This window comes from Carassius carassius, chromosome 4, assembly GCF_963082965.1.
Source record: "Carassius carassius chromosome 4, fCarCar2.1, whole genome shotgun sequence".
Classification (NCBI taxonomy): Eukaryota; Metazoa; Chordata; class Actinopteri; order Cypriniformes; family Cyprinidae; genus Carassius; species Carassius carassius.
In genome coordinates this window covers 42,708,036-42,729,710 of record NC_081758.1, presented here as the reverse complement: position 1 = coordinate 42,729,710, position 21,675 = coordinate 42,708,036, and the positions used below count along the sequence as shown (strand labels likewise).

At 33.2% G+C, this 21,675-nt stretch overlaps 1 protein-coding gene across 3 annotated transcripts in view; it reads right to left on the bottom strand.

The window, feature by feature from the left end:
* Positions 1–16,847, bottom strand: part of LOC132140094 (colorectal mutant cancer protein) — a 104,597-nt gene extending 87,750 nt beyond the window's left edge. Inside the window, exons 1-3 of one of the 3 annotated variants that reach the window (XM_059548910.1) lie at positions 16,636–16,847; positions 14,774–15,018; positions 13,211–13,392 (exon numbers count right to left, since the gene is read on the bottom strand). In XM_059548910.1, coding sequence (XP_059404893.1) covers positions 13,211–13,392; positions 14,774–15,018; positions 16,636–16,757 — 549 coding nt within the window. In that variant the 5' untranslated portion in view covers positions 16,758–16,847. Of the gene's footprint in view, positions 1–2,856; positions 3,133–13,210; positions 13,393–14,773; positions 15,019–16,635 lie in introns of those variants that run through there. The other 2 variants (XM_059548909.1, XM_059548911.1) reach the window with 2 other exon arrangements.
* Positions 16,848–21,675: the final 4,828 nt, after the last annotated feature.

Genomic DNA, 21,675 nt, shown 5'->3' with positions numbered 1-21,675 from the left:
CACTTGGATAGTATTTTGTCAGCAATAGATGAACAGGTTAATGACTGGTCTAATGTTAACCCCAAGTATGTAACACTTTTCTGAGACACTATTTCAGTGCCATTACATTTGATCTTAAGCAATTTTATTTTAGACAACTTTTTTTTGTTCCAAATAAAATGGACTCAGTTTTTCCCAGATGTATTGAAAGCCTGTTGTCTATAAGCCACTTTCTGACACTATTTAATTCGTTACCCAGAGTCTTCTCAATCTCGCTGATGTCATCCCCAGAGACCAACAATGCAGAATCATCAGCATATAAAAGCAGCTTACATTTCACAGCAGCTGGCATATCATTAATATAAACTAAAAATAAAAGGGGGCCAAGGATTGAACCTTGAGGCACCCCACAAGTAATATCTCGAGAATCTGATATGGCCCCCGCAACATCACAAAATTGAGTTCTTCCAGTGAGGTAAGAGGTGAACCATTTCACCGCAGAATTTCTGAAGCCTATACTTTGCAGCTTTGATAATAAAATTGCATGATTTACAGTATCAAAGGCTTTTTGTAAATCAAGAAGTACATAATACAATTTAATACATTAAAATAAATAAATTAAAATAAAAAGTATTAATTAAAATAATTATGCAATTAAAATAGCAAATAATAATAATATAAACAAACAAAAAGAGAGATAAATTGCACTCAAATGCCTAATATAAATCCACTGATATCTGATGAATAGATTTTTTTTTTATAAGAATATGAACAAATTAAAAAATCAACAACAAACCAACATATAAAAGCACTTAAAATAAATAATGACACCATTACTTAAAAAAAAAAATCCTTCCAGAATTCAGAATTATTTCTTTTGCAACAACACGCCAATAAATAAATGCAAAATTGTAATTAATAACCAGCACTCAAGTGCCTAATAAAAATACACTTATATCTGTTTTACTTTGTTTCTCAAGAACACATAACTGTATGACTTTACAGGATTTGACCTTGAGACCATTACTGTAAAAACACTTCTAGAGATAATGCACAATTATTTCCACTGCAATCAACAATGTGTCATGCGGTAAACCATCTTTCGGCTGATAAAGCCCTCCTTTAAGACTCCTCGCTTCCAGAACAATCCCTGATCAATGTGAGAGGATAACATCTGTACACACAAGCAGCAGCTGTTCAGAGCCGCACACTTCACATAAACACGTGTTAAGCCAATTAAAATGTTCTCTCTCTATTAAGTGTGGCTTTCGTGTGATTTGGTGTCGGATCAAACGCTCCGAGCGAGTAAGATGGGATCGGATTACATCCCCGACACTAAAATGGCAACAGCATCAGCTCATAAAACACACAACTACGAAGCATTACATGCACGTGGAGCAAAATGTCTCTTTCTTTTTCTTGAACTCAAGATGCAAGGAAGAAAATATCCAAATCTATGAACTGCAACATTATGCAATCAAAACTAGGTGTTTTCTCCTAATAAATCTTGAGATTAATGCACAACAAGCAGTAGTTAAATGAAGGCATAAAATAAACAAAACTATTTCATTATGACGCATTAGTGAAATATTTAAAATAAATTAAACTTATTAAATGAAACCTGAACATGGTGGAAAACGTATTATATACAATTAAATGTACCTTATTTATATAAACAGTGATCACACAATTTCTGACCAATGAATTATGATTGTTCCAGTAAAAATTATAACAATAAAGATTATATGTAAAATTATATTATATTTATATATAAATGATTGTATATAAACAATTATTCTAATTATTATACTCTAAATTATATTAAGAACAAATTGAGAACCAAGCTAAACAAGATAAAAATATTCTGCATATAAAAACACAAAGATATGGATTTTTTATGTAAATTTTTTTTAAATATAACTCTTTAAATAAATAAATAAATAAATATGAAATATAAATAAATAAATACATTTAAAAATTGAAATAATTATAAAAAAAAATATTATATTTTATAATAAATATAATAATGAAAAATGTAGTTTTTAATTTTGACAGCAGACACATTTTCTTTATATATATATATATATTTTACATATACTTAAAAAAAAGAGTATAATAACTAAGCATAACTAGAGAAATATTAAACTGAACATAAAAAAGTGTTAATTAAAAAAAGACTATAAATAAATACAATTATAATCATTTCTATTTCAGTGTGCAGCTCTTTATAATGGCATACAGATTTTATAAATTAAAAAATGATAACAATTATACTCACAAATGAATTTAGGAACTAAGCATGACTATAGAAAAATTCAAGTGACTACAAAAATGTTTATTAAAAAACACAAAACCCTGTAAACAAACAAACAAAAATAAATGAATAAAATTACAATATATTCTTAAAAATGTGTTGCTCATGGCACAAGATGCTGAAAAACAGTGAAAAACTGCAATATATATCCTATCTCAAGCTGTATTTTATGTACTTTTTCATTTTATACGAACACATTTTGCACTTTATGCTCACTTTTCAATGTTTTTTATTTTATTTACTTGATTTCATAACAACAGATTACATTTTTCTGCTTCCCCCCCCCCCTAATCTCTCCATTCTAGACTCTGTGATTAAAGAAGTTTGAGAAGAAGCACATCTGACATGACTCCGGTGTAGGAGGGCGTTCACATGAGATCTGACCCTGAAAACACCCAGGATGAGAATCACATGACGAGGCTCTAAAAGTGACAGCAGAGAAACACACACACACACACACACACACACACAGAAAGAGAACAAGAGCCGAAGTCTTTCCCCCAGTGTGTGTGTGTGTGTATGTGTGTGTGTGTGTGTGGTGCGCTTCATCTGCTGCGTCTTACCTCTCTTCCCTCGGCCGCTGCTTCCCTGCCGGCGTTCACCGTCACTCCAGAGTTCATGGTCCCTAAACTAATGGTGTTTCCTGAGACGGTATTCCAGCCTGAGACGGCAGACGCCCGAGGCTAACGAGAAACACGTCTTTTCTCAGGTTCCTCCCGCTTCTGTAATCCACACACGCTGCTGGCGGCTCATCCTCGACCCCGCAGTCTTCCCAACACAATCCCAGCGCATATATCCACACCAGACACTACTCAATCCACACTCCCTGAGCCAGCGGGAGACTCCAGAAGCAGCTCCGCAGCGCTCTGATCCACACACACAGAGAGAGAGAGAGAGAGGGACCTCCTCACAGCTGCATGGGGCCGCAGGATGGAGTATTTAACGTGTGTGTGTGTGTGTGTGTGTGTGGGAGGAGACTCCTTCAGGGAGTCATGCTCTGGACTTCCTCCCTCTCTCAGCCGCTCACTTCTACACTTACAGTAAACACTGTAGAAGTAAATCATCCAGACACATCAACTAACTCAATTAATGTATTTTTGTATTGATTATGAAAACGTATAAAGAAATAAATGTTTTGCTCTATTGAATTGAATGCTATTTGATTTATAATTATTTAATACTGATTTCAATGATGTGACAGGTTCGTTTTTTTTTTTTTAGCATTTATAAATCATTTACCATTTTTATATTTAAAATACAGTATTGCATTATATGTTGCTATATAAACACACACACACTTTACACAATTTACAAAATATCTTCATGGAACATGATCTTTACTTAATATCGTAATGATTTTTGGCATTAAATAAAAATTTATTATTTTGACCCATACAACGTATTGGTTGATATACAGATAACTTCTAATTTATAATTCCTATATTAATTTACAATAATTAATTTATAAATACTGTATAGTTTAGAAATAATTGTAAATTACAGATATTTAATACTTACAAATCATAATTAAATATTATGATTTATAATTTTAATAAATCTATAATAATTTACATACATTTAAATGAATAATTTTTGATAACAAATGCCAATTTATTTATAAAAAAAATATTTAATAGTTAAAAAAATCTGCAATATAAAGTATAAAAATACTTATGCATACATTAACATCCATTTATGTAAATAACATAATGAATAATATGTTGCGTTATATATAAAATAAGCAAAATGAATAAATATTTCACTTATATATTTTAAATAAATAAAAAAGCATTATACTCCCAAAAATGCCATAAAAGCACCAATAAAAATGTCATTATTATTTGCTGTTTTTAAAGATTTACACTTACACACTTTTAAACAATTTGCAAAACAATGCAACGCACCAGATTTGACATTATTAATAATCAAAAGTGACCCAAACAAGCCTAATTTTAAATCTGAATGGAGTTTAGAAGACTTCTTTAATTATAGATAAGAATTTTTAATATAAATAACTACAGTTTACAATTAAATCGTAAGTAAATATGACATAATATAGCAAGTAACATATAACAAGTGTTTCTGTTGTGGTGCTGCTGGTCATTTTGTGTACCTGAAATGCTTTGGTCACCATCCACTGTATGAAACAGAGCAGCGTGAACATTCTGCTAAATATCTGCTTTTGTTTTCCACAGAAGAAACTCAGTCAAACAGGTTTGAAATGGCACGAAAGTGAGCAAACGGTGACAGGCTGGTCATTTTTAGGCGCACTGTCCCTTTAAACCCCAGCCTCTGATGGTTTATTGGTGTTTGCTCATTGTTTTCCTCTCTCGGTCGTTTCTCTGGCTGAGGCTCTTAAGCTGATTATATCACTCAGTGTAACGGACTTAATTACATTTACATGTGAAGATTATATGGGTGAAAAGAGTCAAGTATTGATGTTGAACATGGCAGGGTTATATAATGAAATCAACAGCTCCCTCTAGTGAAGTGATGGATCATTTCACCAAAAATCAACGTTTAGTCACCATTTTAACCCCAAACACACTGCAGATCATTATTCACATTCACATCCATGCAGATCACCTCACAGCTATATAAACTACACACATCGAGGTCGGATATTTTTGGTTTTTGGCAAACGAGCCGCATTTCCTGCGAGAAACGAGAAGAAAATACAAAAATACTCTGATGAATAATTTATGAGCTTACTGAAGCCTGTCAGGATCTCATATCATCATCACTAGACTGATGCATTCGATCTCCATCTTTACTTTAATCTTCTTAATTATTTGTTTGTGTGAAGTCACTTATTTATTCCTTCCAGAAATCAGTTCAGAAATCACTTGACTGAAACTTTTTGTTACTCCATTTGCATACATCATGTACTAAATTAACACCGCAAATGTAATTTATAAAGATAATAACAACAAATTTGAATAATATTATAAATATAATTGCAATAAAAATAAATATAAAGAATATTTGATACATGTAAAAATTAAAGAATAATATAAATGTATAATAAAAAACATTAAAATCTCAAATGTTGCATTAAATATATGTAAATACTAATTATTATTAAAATAATAATTATCAAAAATTACAATTTTATATTTATTTGACTGGAAATTAAGTAAAAAAATACCAATTAAAGACTTAAGTAGTTTTTGTGCGCAGTGAAGGAGCTGTGACTGGTTTTCTGGTAAGATAATTATACACCGTAACCGCACGCGTGCGTGTGTGTGTGTTTATTTCCGAGCGCAAGAGAGGAAACAGCATTCACATTTATCCTTCCAGACCATTCCCATGGTGAGCGTTCGTCTTTTCATCTGTCCTCTAAAGGATAAAACACACGTCTGGCCTTTAAAACGAGCAGCCTTCACAACGGCTGGAGAAAAACTGCTTGAAGCAGCACAACTGCGTCTGAAGGACACAAAGGTGAGAGAGACCATAAACCTGCGGCAAACTCAACATTTAATGAGGCTACAGAGCCAAACGAGACTAACTAACACACTGTGAAGACATCTCGAAGTGAGGCGTCCTACACAAACAGAGCCATCTTTCTGAACAGACACAACACAGCAGTCTTCTGTCCTCACCTAAAACACAAACCTGTGCCACTTCTGAGCCACCAGAGGCTACACAAAAGGTGAAGAATAGCAATAATATTTGCAAAAGCATCATTCTGGTCACTAATTACATATTTCATTAATCAAAATACAATCAAAAACATTCATACAATAAATGATAATGAAATACGAGTTTCCAAGAAGCCCATACAGCATTTTTTTTTTTTTGGCCAAAATATATTTTAAATATATACTAAGAAACATATTTTTACAAATTTAAAATCCAATACTTCCAATAGCAAAATATATTTTAAAAATGTATTTCAGGAAGACTGAAAATAAATAAATTAGCCTAAATGCAAAATGATAAAAAAAAAAAAAAACTAATAGAGATAAAAAACTAGATTTATAATGGTTTAATCAAATTATTATTCGAAAAACATTGTTAATTATATTACTTTTGTATAACTTTTATTTAAATGTGTTATATGTTCACAGGAGTTAAACAGACAACAAATAAAGCTTTGGTTCAAAAGTGGATTGAATGTCTGAGAATTTGTTTTCATGCTTTTAAAAAGAAAATTATATATTTTAAATACGTTTTCAAAAATATAGTCAAAAATGTATTGGTAGAAAATATTTTTATAAACATTTATTGAATAACTTTTTTTAAATAAAGTTGGATAAAGTTTGAATAATGCACATTTATTTGAAATAATCTGTACAATTATGAATGTCTTTCTATTTGTATCTATTTAATGCATCCAAGGTCAATAAATTCAGATTCTCTCCAAAGCACAAATGTCCTCATATTTGCATATTCTGAAAGGTAGCGTATAAATACACACATCAGCTAAACTGCTCTCTAAATATGCAGCAACTGTTAATAAAAAAGGCAAATGAGTCGACCAATGCAACTAAGCAGAAAAAATATCCTTATTCATTTAAGAGCAAAACATCTGCATGCATGACATTTAGCGCTCGTTGCATCTGTTGAGGACAGTGTTTACAACAAGCGCGCACACACACACACACACACACACACACAGCCTCCATCCTGAGCTCTTAACAAAGCTGATAATGAGATGACGCTCAATGGTGTGTAACAGTCATGAATCAGCGGTGACAGATGAGGATTGCTGGATCTTGTTGTGAAAAGCACATTGGGAAGCTGGGATCAGACGGCATTCCCAGGTTTGCTGAATAACTTCCATAATGCATAATAACACTTATGAAAAAGTGCATTTCCTGTTGTCTCTCACATCAAACTCCTCCCACATATTTGTTTAGAGCTGTTTTGGCTAGACAGTGATGTAATGCTGCATTTCTCCAAATCAGATGAAGAAACAAACTCATCCTTATCTTGGATGACCTGAGGGTGAGGACATTTACAGCATACTATTCCTTTAAGTTAAGAAAATCCTTTGTTATAGAAGGAACCTGTGATTTATGTGTGTAAAACTGGATAGAATCACAGAATACAGTAAAAAAAAAAATTAATGTACTGTGTAGCATGGAATGTCACAGATTTTGGCAAATGTTGACATTTTTTGGCAAAGTGCAGAATTTGCATTCAAATAGAATCCAGAAAAATAAATAAATACAACTAAATAAAAAAAACAATACAGAAAAAAAAAATTGATTCCAGAAAAATGTAAATGGAGAAAACTGAATCCAGAAAAACTAAATAAAATAATAATCGAATCCAGAAAAAAATGAATAGTATGAAATGAAAAATAAAAAAATAAATAGACAGAATCCAGGAAAAAAGAAGAAAAACTAATAAAAAATTTTTTTTATTATTTTGGGAATAAAAAACATGAATTTCACAGGGTCCTATCTTTCATATAATTATTAGCAAAGGTCTTATAATCTTTTGATTATAGCATTTGACTATACAAACCACAAAATAAGATATGTAACAACCAACAAAATGCCACTAAACTACTTAATAATGTCTTTTTAAAGGAGTCGTTTCTAAAAAGAACATTATTTGGTGTAATACAATGTTTGTGTGATTTAAGGCTCAAAACACATTATTTTCTATGTACTTTACAATACTGTTTCTCCTCTAAGCCCCGCCTTCTGAAACATGTTGATTTTTACAAATCTCATCGTTCTGAAAAGCAAGGTGTGCTCTGATTGGCCAGCTGTCCAGTGTGAACTGTTCTGATACAGATAAAACCTAACCAATGATTTCTAGAAATATAGACTCAGCAGGATCTTCTGGAAACTGGACAGACTGAAGATGATTTGCAAGGCGCTCCACTAAACCTGGCTTTGATGGATGGCCTACATGCATTAGTGAGCTGGGGACATTAGCCTCAGCAGATCGGGTCCATAATGACATTTGGGCTCTAAGTGGAGGATGAAGTGACAGAGAGAAAACCAGAGAGAGAGAGAGGTTAAAATACCAGCAGAGAAACGGCATACAGCAGGCGCTTTCTAACAGAGTATCAGAGAAAACCAGAGAGAAAGCTTCAAACCATCTTACTATTTAGAAAGTCTGTCGACATCTACAGCAGTGACACATAAACACTTACAATCAGGTCGAATCTAACTCTTATATACTGTAGTGCATTTAGAATAACTCTATGAATAAACGTGATGATGCACACAATTTATATTCGTCTACAAAACTGATTAAACTTCAGATCAACAGCTTTTAGGATCATATGAAACAACTTTAGTTATAGTGTGTTTATTAAACTATTACTGAACAGAAATGTAATCCATCAATAAATCACTAGTACTTCTTATGATAAGTATGACACTTAACAGTAAGCTTCCATTAGTTTAATGCAGAATTAACTAACATTGAGCAATTCATTTGTTAGCGTATGTATTAATCTTTGTTAATATTAGTGAATATAAAATAATGTTAGTGTGTAATGTGAGCTCAGCTTCATTAAATAATATTAAAAAATATTTTTTGTTACTACTGTAACAAAATCTGTCCATTAATTTAATTAACTAAGATTAATAAATGAATCAATTATTTTAGAATTATAAAAAAAATGAAACCTTATTTTCAATTCAAGTTAATTAATGCACTTAACTCATGAAAAAAAAAATCTAATCATATAGTAAACAAAGAAACTGTTACGATTAACTCTTTGTAAAAGTTAATCGTAATCCTTTATCTGTTTCTCACTTACTTCCTGAAAAAAAATTAAACCAAAAAACAGATGGACATAAAACACAGCACAAACACAGATTCCCACAAAGCATCTTTAACTGCTGGATAAAAACTACAGATGCTGCCTAAATGCAGTTGTTAAGCCCCTCCTGAAAAAGAGCAATCTTGATAACACCATTTTGAGCAATTTTAGACCAATATCTAATCTTCCTTTTATAGGTAAAATTATAGAAAAGGTAGTTTTTAATCAGCTGAACAAATACTTAAACTCAAATGGATACCTGGACAATTTTCAATCTGGTTTTCGACCGCATCACAGCACAGAGACAGCACTCATTAAGATAATAAATGATATTTGCTTAAATTGTGACTCTGGCAAAATATCGGTACTGGTATTGCTAGATCTCAGTGCTGCGTTTGACACTGTCGATCATAACATACTACTAGAGAGACTGGAAAACTGGGTCGGGCTTTCTGGGATGGTACTCAAATGGTTCGGGTCAAACTTAGAAGGGAGAGGCTATTATGTGAGTCTAGGAGAGCATAAGTCTAAGTGGACGTCCATGACATGCGGAGTCCCACAAGGCTCAATACTTGCACCGCTCTTGTTTAGCCTGTATATGCTCCCACGAAGTCAAATAATGAGAAAGAACCAAATTGCCTATCACAGCTATGCTAATGATACCCAGATTTACCTAGCCTTATCTCCAAATGACTACAGCCCAATTGACTCCCTCTGCCAATGCATTGATGAAATTAATAGTTGGATGTGCCAGAACTTTCTTCAGTTAAACAAGGAAAAAACTGAAGTCATTGCATTTGGAAACAAAGATGAAGTGTTCATGGTGAATGCATACCTTAACTCTAGGGGTCAAACAACTAAAAATCAAGTCAGGAATCTTGGTGTGATTCTGGAGACAGACCTTAGTTTCAGTAGTCATGTCAAAGCAGTAACTAAATCAGCATACTATCATTTAAAAAACATTGCAAGAATTAGATCTTTTGTTTCCAGTCAAGACTTGGAGAAACTTGTTCATGCCTTCAGCAGGGTGAACTATTGTAATGGGCTCCTCACCGGCCTTCCCAAAAAGACCATTAGACAGCTGCAGCTCATCCAGAACACTGCTGCCAGGATTCTGACTAGAACCAGAAAATCTGAGCATATCACACCAGTCCTCAGGTCCTTACACTGGCTTCCAGTTAGATTTAGGATTGATTTTAAAGTACTTTTACTCATTTATAAGTCACTAAATGACCTAGGACCGAAATATATTGCAGATATGCTCACTGAATATAAACCTAACAGAGCACTCAGATCATTAGGATCGAGTCAGTTAGAAATACCAAGGGTTCACACAAAACAAGGGGAGTCCGCCTTTAGTTACTATGCCGCCCGCAGTTGGAATCAGCTTCCAGAAGAGATCAGATGTGCTAAAACACTAGTCACATTTAAATCTAGACTTAAAACTCATCTGTTTAGCTGTGCATTTATTGAATGAGCACTGTGCAATGTCCGAACTGATTGCAATATATATTTTCACTGTTTTTTTATTTAATTTTACGTAAAATCTTTTTCTAACTGTTTTAAATTCATTTTAAATAAGTACAGTTTTAATAATTTTAAAAGTTTTAAAATTGCTTGTTTTATTCTTGTTATTATTTTTCTTCATTACTATTTTACTTTCTTTTATGTAAAGCACTTTGAATTACCATTGTGTACGAAATGTGCTATATAAATAAACTTGCCTTGCCTTGCCTAATGAAGAAAACTGTAAACTACAGAAATGCAACATCACTGCCATCTAGGGATGGGTATCGTTAAGGTTTTAATGGTATTACTACTCTTACCGATACTGCTTAACGGTCCGGTACTTTAACGGTATTCTTATCGGTACTTTGTGTTGTGTTACTTTGTGTTGTGTAAGGGAGTCGGAAACTTTGCATTTCTCTGTCTGCACATAATGCACTTTAAAAGATGCTTTGACATATTGCTTGTGTTTCCGCCATTACATGCAAAAATGTTGTTGCACTTATGACAAAGAGCGTTGTCTGCATCAACTCTAGTGAAGTATAACCACACTTTGGAACGTTTTGCTGTCTCCGCCATCGTCACTCTTTGTATTAAGCAGGAGTTTTCATACTGTAAGGGGCCGTTCACATATCGAGTCTAAAAACCCATGGAAAACTCTAGGTACGCCGCTTTCTGATTTTTTTTTCCCCAAAGCGCTCGGGCACTTGCGCTCCTGAGGCGTCTGCCGTTGCTAAGCAACCATGACCTGCTCTCTCCATGAAGACACGTAAATTTCAGCAAAGGATAAATGGATTTGCAGCACTAAAAACTGCTTGCAGTAGTTCTGCTACTAAATTAATTTAAAAATCCACATACAGCTATCAGCTGTTCCTTCATCTTGGCTGAGCTTTCAACGTTGTTACGGAAAAGGTGAAGAAGTTACATGACCTGCGGTGCGCTTGCGGCATTCTGAAAAGTTGAGATGTTTTTAACTCGCCCTGGAAAAAAGAGCTCGTCGCACGTCGCTTCCATTATGAGCGCGCATACCGCGTGCCTACATTTGAAATAACGAACTTGAGCGCGCAAAAGACGCGATATGTGAACGGCCCCTAATGCTTGTGTGTGCGCCGCGCTTGTTGTGGTGTGTGACTGACAGACAGTCTCCGCGGCGCGCATGAGAGATGTCGCAGATCTCACAGACAAACGTCTGAATATGATCGCACATTAGAAATGATTGGTGAGATAAAATTTGCACGATAACATTATTAAGCAAAAATACATAGTACATATATTTTTTCCCTTCCAGTACCGAAAGCAGAACCGATACCGGGGCCAGTTTAATACCGGGTTTCGGTACACATCCCTACTGCCATCCTTCACAAACTCACAGTATTTATGTTCATCTTAATAATCAAGAAACTAAACAACACTGAGCAGCACAGAATCACAAGCACTGCTTCTGAAGCACAGCATCCACTGATAAAACCAGCGGAGAATAAAAAACCTGCCAAAGCATCTAAATCAACCTGGTAATGTCCTGCTTTAATGATTCGGCACAACTTTACTGCTGTAACCAGATCTGATAACTGCACACACACACACGCACGCACACACACACACACACACAAATACACGCAGACACGCACGCACGCACACACACACGCATGCAGACACGCACGCACGCACGCACACACACAAACACACGCAGACACACACACACGCGCGCACGCACGCACGCACACACAAACACACGCAGACACGCACACAGACGCACGCACGCACACACGCAGACACACACACGCACGCATACACACGCAGACACACACACACACGCACGCATACACACACGCACGCACACACACACATGAATATTTTTACTGTAATAACTTTATATATTATATATAATACTATAATATTACTATTACTAATAATAATCTTAATTCAACTGATCAATAAAACATACATATAAATGTATATATTTATTGTTTTAAACACAAACGGTGTACTGTAAAAGCTGCTATTAATATTATTTTCAGTATTAATGAATGTTATTCACAAAATATGAATACATTTACATATTTCTTATTAACATATACACACACACACACACACCCAGACCCACACACATATATATACATACATACATACATTTATATATGTATAAATCTAAAATGTGAATGTATACTTATTTTATGTATTTTATACATTTTATGCAATAAACAACATTATTATTATTATTATTATTTAAAAAATTTGTAAAAATCTGAGAATCATCACTGAGATTGATGAGAATACATCAAATCTCAGCAGCAAAACACTCCTACAGTAATGAGAATATAGCAGTTAAATGCACAAAAACATAGTTAGTTCTTGAATCAAAATAAAGGTTGGTTGATCTTGATGCAGACGAAGAAAGTTCAGTGAAGAAAAGACCAAACAGAGGAGAGAAACCACTGAGATCGGATCACAGCGCCACCTACAGACTCACTGACACACTGCAGCCAGATGAACCACGAGCAGGACATGACCACATCCTAACTCCCAATAATGAGATCAGAAGGTCAAATGATGACAAACTAATTCATGATTATGAGACCAAATGTCAACATTTTGACAAATTAGCATGCCATAATTTCTAATTTTATATTATAAATTCAGTCCCTCAAAGCCAGCTGTCAAACCGTGGTCAGACTCACAGTGTTGGCCAGATCCAGAGCCCCGCTCCGGCCGGACGGATGCTGGGACAGGAGCTTGTGAAGTCCAGCCGAGGGCTGATCCAGGAGCTTCCGGATTAACAGTGAGCTCTGCTGCGGAGGATGCATGTCTGGACTCTGTAAGTCTCGAGCTCCAGAATCAAACTCCCAGCTCTCACGAGCGCCTGCGGGAACACACCCAAAACTGAGAACTACAGAACAATACAGGAATATACAACTCTCATCGAAACCTATGCATATAGCTTATTGCAAAATGTGCAAATACATTCAAATATTTCAGTGTTTTGAGAGTGTGGTGAGAATCATGGGTAATGTAATTTGTCTAGCCAGGAATTCTGCTATTAAACAATTCTTTTATGGCTTCAACAAAAAGCATGAACCTTCAGTTGACAACCTCAGAGATCACAGCAGGTCTGTCTTTAAAAATCATTTCTATACTCCTATGGAATTATTTTTATATGTCCATTAATGCTAATTAAAAATGTGTGTTTTAATACAAAAACTAGAAGTGTTGCACTCTATGTTTTTGCCCATTACTGCTAATAAAATTAAAAACTGTTACACTACATTTTGTTAATTATTGCAAATAAAAAGGTGATTTTAATACAAATAATACAGTTGCATTCTATATTTTTGTCAATTTATTGCTTATAAAAATGTGATTTTTATTACAAAAATTATACTGTTGCACTGTACATTTTTTGCATATTAATACTAATAAATATTGTTGGTTTTTAATACATTTTTATACTGTTGCACTCTACATGTTTTATTAATGCTAATAAAATCTTTTTAATAAAACTGTTGCACTATATTTTTTGTGTATTACTGCTAATAAAAATGCACAATTTTTAATGCAAAAAATATAAACTGTTGCAATTTATTTTGTCAATTAATGCTAATAAAAATTGTTGATTTTTAATACAAATTTATAATGTTTTATTAATGCTAATAAAATGTGTTTTTAATACAAAAAAAATTATACAGTGGCATTCTGTATTTTTGTCCATTATTGCTAATAAAAATGTGATTTTTATTTCTAAAATTATACTGTTGGACTCTAAAATTTTGCTTGTTAATACTAATAAAAATGTGTGATTTTTAATACAAGAGTATACTGTTGCACTAAATGTTTTGTTTATTAATGCTAACAAAATGTGTTTTTTAATAAAAACAAATTATACAGTTGCATTCTCTATTTTTGTCCATTATTTCTAATAAAAATTGATTTTTCATACAAAAATCACACTTGCATTCTATATATTTGTTCATTAAAAACTAAAATCACCAATAAAAATGTGAGAGCAGCATTCAGTAATGCTGATAAAAATGAATGACCTTTATTTAAAAGAATTATACTGTTGCACTCCATATTTTCGTCCATCAATAATGATACAGTTGCACTTACATTGTTGCCTACAAAGTGACAAAAAAAATGTGTATGGTAAATTATAACCAAAGTATTTATTAAAAGGACACAACATTCAAGGTAATTGCTCATTTTCGATACAGCTGAGATCTGGAGAGGAGAATCAGAGAACATACCCAGACTGTTCTCGCTGCTGGTGGGCCATGAGGACACGTGTTCATGAAGTGTCCTCTTCTCCGAGTCGCTGGACATGAGGGAAAGCTGGCCTTCCTCCTTGCGGATCTCGTTGAGCAGCTGCATGCGGCAGCGAGTGAAGTCTTCGAAGGAGATGTTTCCTCGTTCGTCTGCGCCCAGCTGCCCCATGATCTCTGCCACCGAATCCTCCATGTTCAGCTGCCGGCAGACCATCAGCAGATCATTCCTGACCGAGACAGAGACGCTTGAGAGGCTGGGAGATCCGGTTTTATCCAAGTCATCCCAAATTGTCACAAAAGCATGCAAAAAGGATATTTTCTCACAGCTGAACTGACTTCATCAGAGTCATTATGAACATCTTCCACTAATGTTTCACAATCACCTTCAGTCGTGGAATATCAAATCTTGATGACACACTCACTTGCTGACCAATGGATGTGAATGGGTGCCGTCAGAATGAGAGTCTGATAAAAACATCAGAATAATCCACAGCACTCCAGTCCATCAGTTCACATCTGGAGAAGACAAAACCTGAAACAAATCCAGCTTTAAGATGATTTTAACTCAAACACAGAGTCTATAATCCATAATAACACTTCCTCCAGTGAAAAAGTGCATCTCTTCTTTTCTCTCGCATCAGAATCCAGACACATATTTGTTTAGAGCTGTTTAAGCGCTGCTTGATCTGTGCAGATTTCTCTCCTGATTCAGACCAGAACACTTTTTCACTGGAGGAAGTGTTATTATGGATTATAGACTCTATGTGTTTGAGTTAAAATCATCTTAATGCTGGATTTGTTTCAGGTTTTGTCTTCTCCAGATGTTCACTGATCGACTGGAGTGCTGTGGATTATTGTGAGAATCTCATTCTGACGGCACCCATTCACATCCACTGGTGATCAAGTGATGCAATGCTGCATTTCTCCAAACCTGATGGAGAAACAAACTCATCCTGATCTCTGATGGCCTGAAGGTGAAGAAATTTTCAGAAACTTTTCATTATTTGGGTGAACGACTTCTTTAAGGCATTACATATGAAACCGCTTAGAGCCGATATCGCTTCACATTTCTCATAATTCAGTTTACTTTGTGTTTTTGTTAAACCTCATGCATAAAGAATTGCTATAAAAGTTAAATAATATTTTAAAATCCTATAAATGTAAAATATAAAATGTAACACAAAGCTTCTGAATGATTTTTATGACCTGAATGCATGCTACCAAAAAAGATGCATGTCTTCATTTTCGATATTTTTGCTTTAAAGTATGTTTGCATGTGCATCTCTCAGTTTTACATTTTGCATCTAATGCAATGACATTAAGACAGTTTTAAGAGTCATTTTAAGTGTCCAAATACTTTTGGAGCAGATGCATGATTTTTAAACTTCTTTTATATTTAATCACATCGAAGCACGCTGTTGTCTTCTTTAGCAAAGAATAAGACAAAGTGCTTTTGCAAATCAGTTCTGATGCCACTTTAGTTCATCAAATTACAGAAATGCATGCTAAGTGTCTCACGAAGAAACTCTCAGCCCTGAAACCCGTTCAGAAACATCAACAAACGCTAAAGTGTAGCGAGCGGATGAGGATGAAACATTTCCCGTCACTTCCGACGCTCCAGCTCCAGCTCCAGCTCCAGCCTCGGGAGCGTCCGAACTAACTTCACACGTCTTATTGTGTTTGTTTGCGCTCTTTGCACGAATTTAATCGCACTATCGTTGCTCTGCGATCGTTCATACAAACTAAACTCGCCCGTGAGGACACCGCGCCTGTCCCGCTGCTCGACTCGGTGACTCTTCTTCCGCTCGTAAACGCGTCAGAGTGAGTTTGGTGTAGTTTCTGACCGGTTGATGTATCCGTCTCCGTCCCCGTCACACGTCTGGAAGAGCCGCCGCATGCGCTCCTCCTCCGCGGTGCTGCACGAGCCGCTGCTCCCGGTGCTGCCGCTCTCCTCCGCCGCCGCCATCACGATCACAGGCGCGCGCACACACACGCTCCACGGGTAACATGCTGCATCTACAACAGCACACTCTTTTCAACTGCTGTGCATATTGTAAAACATAACAGATATTATCCATTCGAAAAAAAAATAAAAAATAAAAACATAAACTATACAAAGGTAAAAGTCAGTTTTGTTGTATTTTTTATGTTTAATAACATGTCATTTATTTTATTCTGAATTATATTTAATTTTAAATAAATGTATACTACCATAGAAACATTTATATCCGTTTTAATTTATTTTGAATAATATTTATTTTTTTAATAAACGTATATTTATTTTATTTTGAATAATTTATTCTGAATAATATTTGTTTTAAACACAATAATTAAATTTATTTTAGCTTGTTTTGAATAGAATAAATAAATGCATATTAAATTTATTTTGAATATAATTTATTTATTTTCAATAAATGTTTCTATTTTAAAGGCATTCATTTGTATTTTACTTTTTTAATGTTTATTTTCATTTTAAACATTTCATTTTGAATACTGTTTATTTAAAAAAAAATACATTTATTTATTTGGAATACTATACATTTCATTTTAAATAAATTTATATATTTTTTTGTTTTATTCCAACTATTTGTTTTATTTAAAATGCATATATCTATTATTATTATTATTATTATTATTATTATTTTAAATACATATTGTCTAATTGTTGTGTAAATGATATGCGATTTAACATTATCAAATATAAAAAAATTAATTCCCCAAAATTCAATATATGACTTTTAAATGTCTTTTCACTTTTTACTCCCAAAATCATTTTAAATATCACTGTAAAAGATTTTGTTATTTAAAAAGCATCAATAATTTCTCATGCATTTGTTACTGCAGGTGAAATGCATTAATTTCCTGCATTGTGTGAATGCATCTATATGCCACTTCAAATGCAGTTTCTGTGCCACCTTAATTTGATCTATTGCAGCCCTATAGTGTCTTCCAATTTAAATTTATTGATTAAATGTAAGAATTTGACACAAAAGATGATGCATTAAGGATAGAAAAAAATGAGAAAATGCCCATAAAAGGTACAAATCCATTTAAAGTTATTGAAAAAGAAAATTTCTGTTACTCCTGCAAACTTTTTTGTCAAGCGTCTCTCAGCATTCTTCCAGACGGAGAGTTTCCTCAGACCTGAAAGTCATCAAACTGTTGCCCTTTGACCTCACATGTGCTTCCTGCATGACTACAGGCTTTTATTCCATTCAGAGAAATCACTGCTGATCATGTGTCAATATTTAGTCGTTTGCGCAACTCTTCTCTGCAGCGAAGAAAAGGCCAAAACATTGTAAAGGTCTGATGGAGAGCGCATGAGTGTCAGAAGAGGAACTCACAGCCAGAGACAATAATAGGAAGCTTTTATAAAGCAGCGAGACCAGAACAAAAACATCAGAGATCCGTCCAAACAAGAACATTTCTGACATTAGCTGAGTAAACAGAAGAACAGCCGAGGAAACGGTGGCTCAGATTTCACTTTCTCTGGGTGATTTATATACTGATATCCTTTTTTTTTTTAAATACAATTAAGTAATTTTAGGTGCATGTACTTTTTATTCTTTTTAAATTATTGAATAGTTTATTTCAGTTTTAGTTTAGTGTATTTTTCCAGTTAGTAGAAAAGTTGTTGTGAGTCTCTGAACAAAACCATTTCTGAATGAATCCTCGTTTTGAAGGAATCGGTTGAATCAATGAACCGATGGCCCATTCATAAAGATCGAGAGCCGTTACTTTATTTCTGAATGAATCAACCGTTCGAACGAATCGAATGAATGAATGACTCAATGACTCATAAAGACCTTTACCGCCACCTACTGGCAGTTTCAGCGTCTTGTTTAACGCATCCTTTCATTAAAAAAAATCATATTTCCATTAAAAAAAAAAATCCGAAAATAAAATAAAACCCATATTAATAAAAAAAAAAATACTAAAGGGATAGGTCACTTAAGAATTTAAAGAAAAATCTATTTCTAAAGCTATTTTTTTTACTTTTTATTTAATGGCTTTAAATTTTCCTCTGGTGGTGATTTCTCAGATCTGATGTGCTATTTATAATAAAAAAACAAAATAAAATTACAGCCTAATTATGCCGATGCCAACATGGACAGGTATCATGACGTAAAATAAAGTGAATTAGCTGTTCAGTCTTAGTTTAGTTAATCTGGTTGAACTTTTATATATATATATTTACATTTACATATATTTACATAAATTTTGTCAATTCATTTTAAATTTAGATAAAGTTCTAGTAATTTTGTTGTGCTTTTGTCATTTTTATTAGTTGATTATTATTATTATTTTATTTAAATATGTCTATATAATTTTTATTAATTTTTATTTACATTTTCGTTATTTTAGTACATCAAGTTAAAATGAAAAATATTGCTTTGGCACCTAGCTGAAATAAAAAGCTTTTTTTTCATGCTTATTTAATTTTTCTTTTTAAGTTTTAGTCACAACCCTGGTGAAGTTGAACTCAATATACAGACATGAATCAAACCCATACAATGCCTGCTCTGATTTAATGAAGTCTTTATAGTTGCATATTCTGCAAGCAATTGCATCCTGCAGAAATGTATCGGTCATTGGTGTTTGGTGCACTGTGTTTATTATTAAGCGTCCTGAAATGTGATTGTTGAATGGAGCAAGATAAGACGCGTGGGCCTCGTTACTCCTCTATGGGACGGACTGAAGCATGAGTTAAGGCTGAGAAACACAGAGATCAGCAAAGAAACGGCACATGGAACTCAGGAACTCGATTCTGCATGGAAAACAAGATCAAATCACTGCTAACAGAGTCAATACTACAGTATATGAAATAAAAAGAAATAATTTAGAAATAAAACAATCAATTATAATCAATTGAATAATAGAAAATAATGAACTATACGAAAACTTTATATTTAAAAATATAAAATAAATACAAATAATTAGAAACACAATTAAACACTAAAAAAGTGAAAATATTTTATTTGTGTAGCTGCATGTCATGTGACAATTAACCAACGTCAGAGAAACAGTAAAGTTGTTAAATTAATGACATTTTAAAGGGGGTTGTCTGGCAAAATGTTTATGAATCCCTGATTTAACATTAGTTTAAAATCCTTCTGATCTCAAGAAAATAGCATTATATAAAACCACGTAACACAAAGGGTTAATATAAAGTTAATAAAGTTCTAAAAATAAAAATACAAAAACAGGAATATGGAGTAAAATGCATAAAAAATACAAAAATCAGGGATAATATAAAGTAAAATTCCTAAAAAAACAAAACAAAAAACAATATTGATATAAAATAAAACTCTAAAAAATGAAACAGGGTTAATAAAAAGTGAAATTCTATAAAAAAAAAATACAAAAAACAGGCTTAATATAAATTAAAATTCTATAACCCCCCCCCCCCCACACAAAAACAGAGTTAATAAAAAGTCAAATAAAAAAAAAGTTGATATAAAATAAAATTCTAAATAACGAACCAGGGTTAATATATAGTAAAATTCTTTGACCCCCCCCCCCCCACACACACACAAAACAGCTGTTAACAAAAAGTTAAATTCTAAAAAGAAAAATACAAATAACAGGGTTGATATAATGTAAAATGAAAAAAAAAAATCAAGGTTAAAGTAAAAAACAAACAAACAGGGTTAACATAAAATTCTAATAAAAACATGCAAAAAACAGGGATTATAAAATGTAAAATTCTAATAAAAATACCAAAAAAGGAGTTAATAGTTAACAAAATTTAAAACTAACATCATAAAACATTGTTATTGTACATAAAATATTTGTTTCAGTAGGTTAACTAAAACTATAAAGACACAAACCCCACACACTGATCGAAAGGCCAAATTCTGCATAAATCTCGTGCACACATGAAGCTGAAGCGCTGGAGGTGAAACACCGTCAATCTTCAGTTATCATAGTACTGTACTTGACACACACACAGCACCGGTGCCATGATAACTGAAAATGGACAATTCATGACGGCGGAGAGAAAACACAAACATAATGCACAGCAGGATAGATGGAATATCATCACTGCTAAAAGACAGTTCTGGATGTCTCCATTTTTATTGCAATATTGCTGTCTTACGGAATCAACAGATGTATTTTCCTAATCAATGCTATTCAATTTCTAATGTGATTTTTCCCTTAATGACATCAAAAACCTTTAGGAAAATAAAATCACTTGCAATGTTTGTCACATGGATGAACTAATACAAGTTTATGCATACATTTTCTAACATTGATAATAATCAGAAATGTTTCTTGAGCAGTGAATCATCATATTTTCATGATTTCTGAAGATCATGTGACACTGAAGACTGGAGGAATGATGCTGAAAATACAGCGGAGCATCACAGAAATAAATTACACTTTAACACAGATTCACACAGAACACACTTATTTAAATAGTACAAATATTAAACATTTTTACTGTATTTTTGGTTAAATAAATGCAGCTTTGCTGAGCAGAAGAGACTTCTTTTTTTAAAAACATTAAAATCTTACTGATCTCTAACTTGTGAATGGTTACTAGTGTAACTACACCAAAAATATCAAAACATACAGTAATAATCAGAAAGTTTAGTGTTAATGTCAAATATTTTATGCATTACATAGGTCACAGGAGGGTTATTATAGTTACATTAAAATAAAACCATAAGAAAAGTCTTAAAACTAAATGAACAATAACTGAAAAATATTTTATTTTAGCTATAGCTGCAAAAGAAATCGTTTTTTTTTGGTTTAACTTGATGTACACTGAAATAAAAACAAATCAAATATTTAACAAAAACTGATTTAATTTCAGTTAATTACCTAGGAAACATTTCTCATTGTCATTTCACTTGATTACTAAATAACTCAAAATGAAA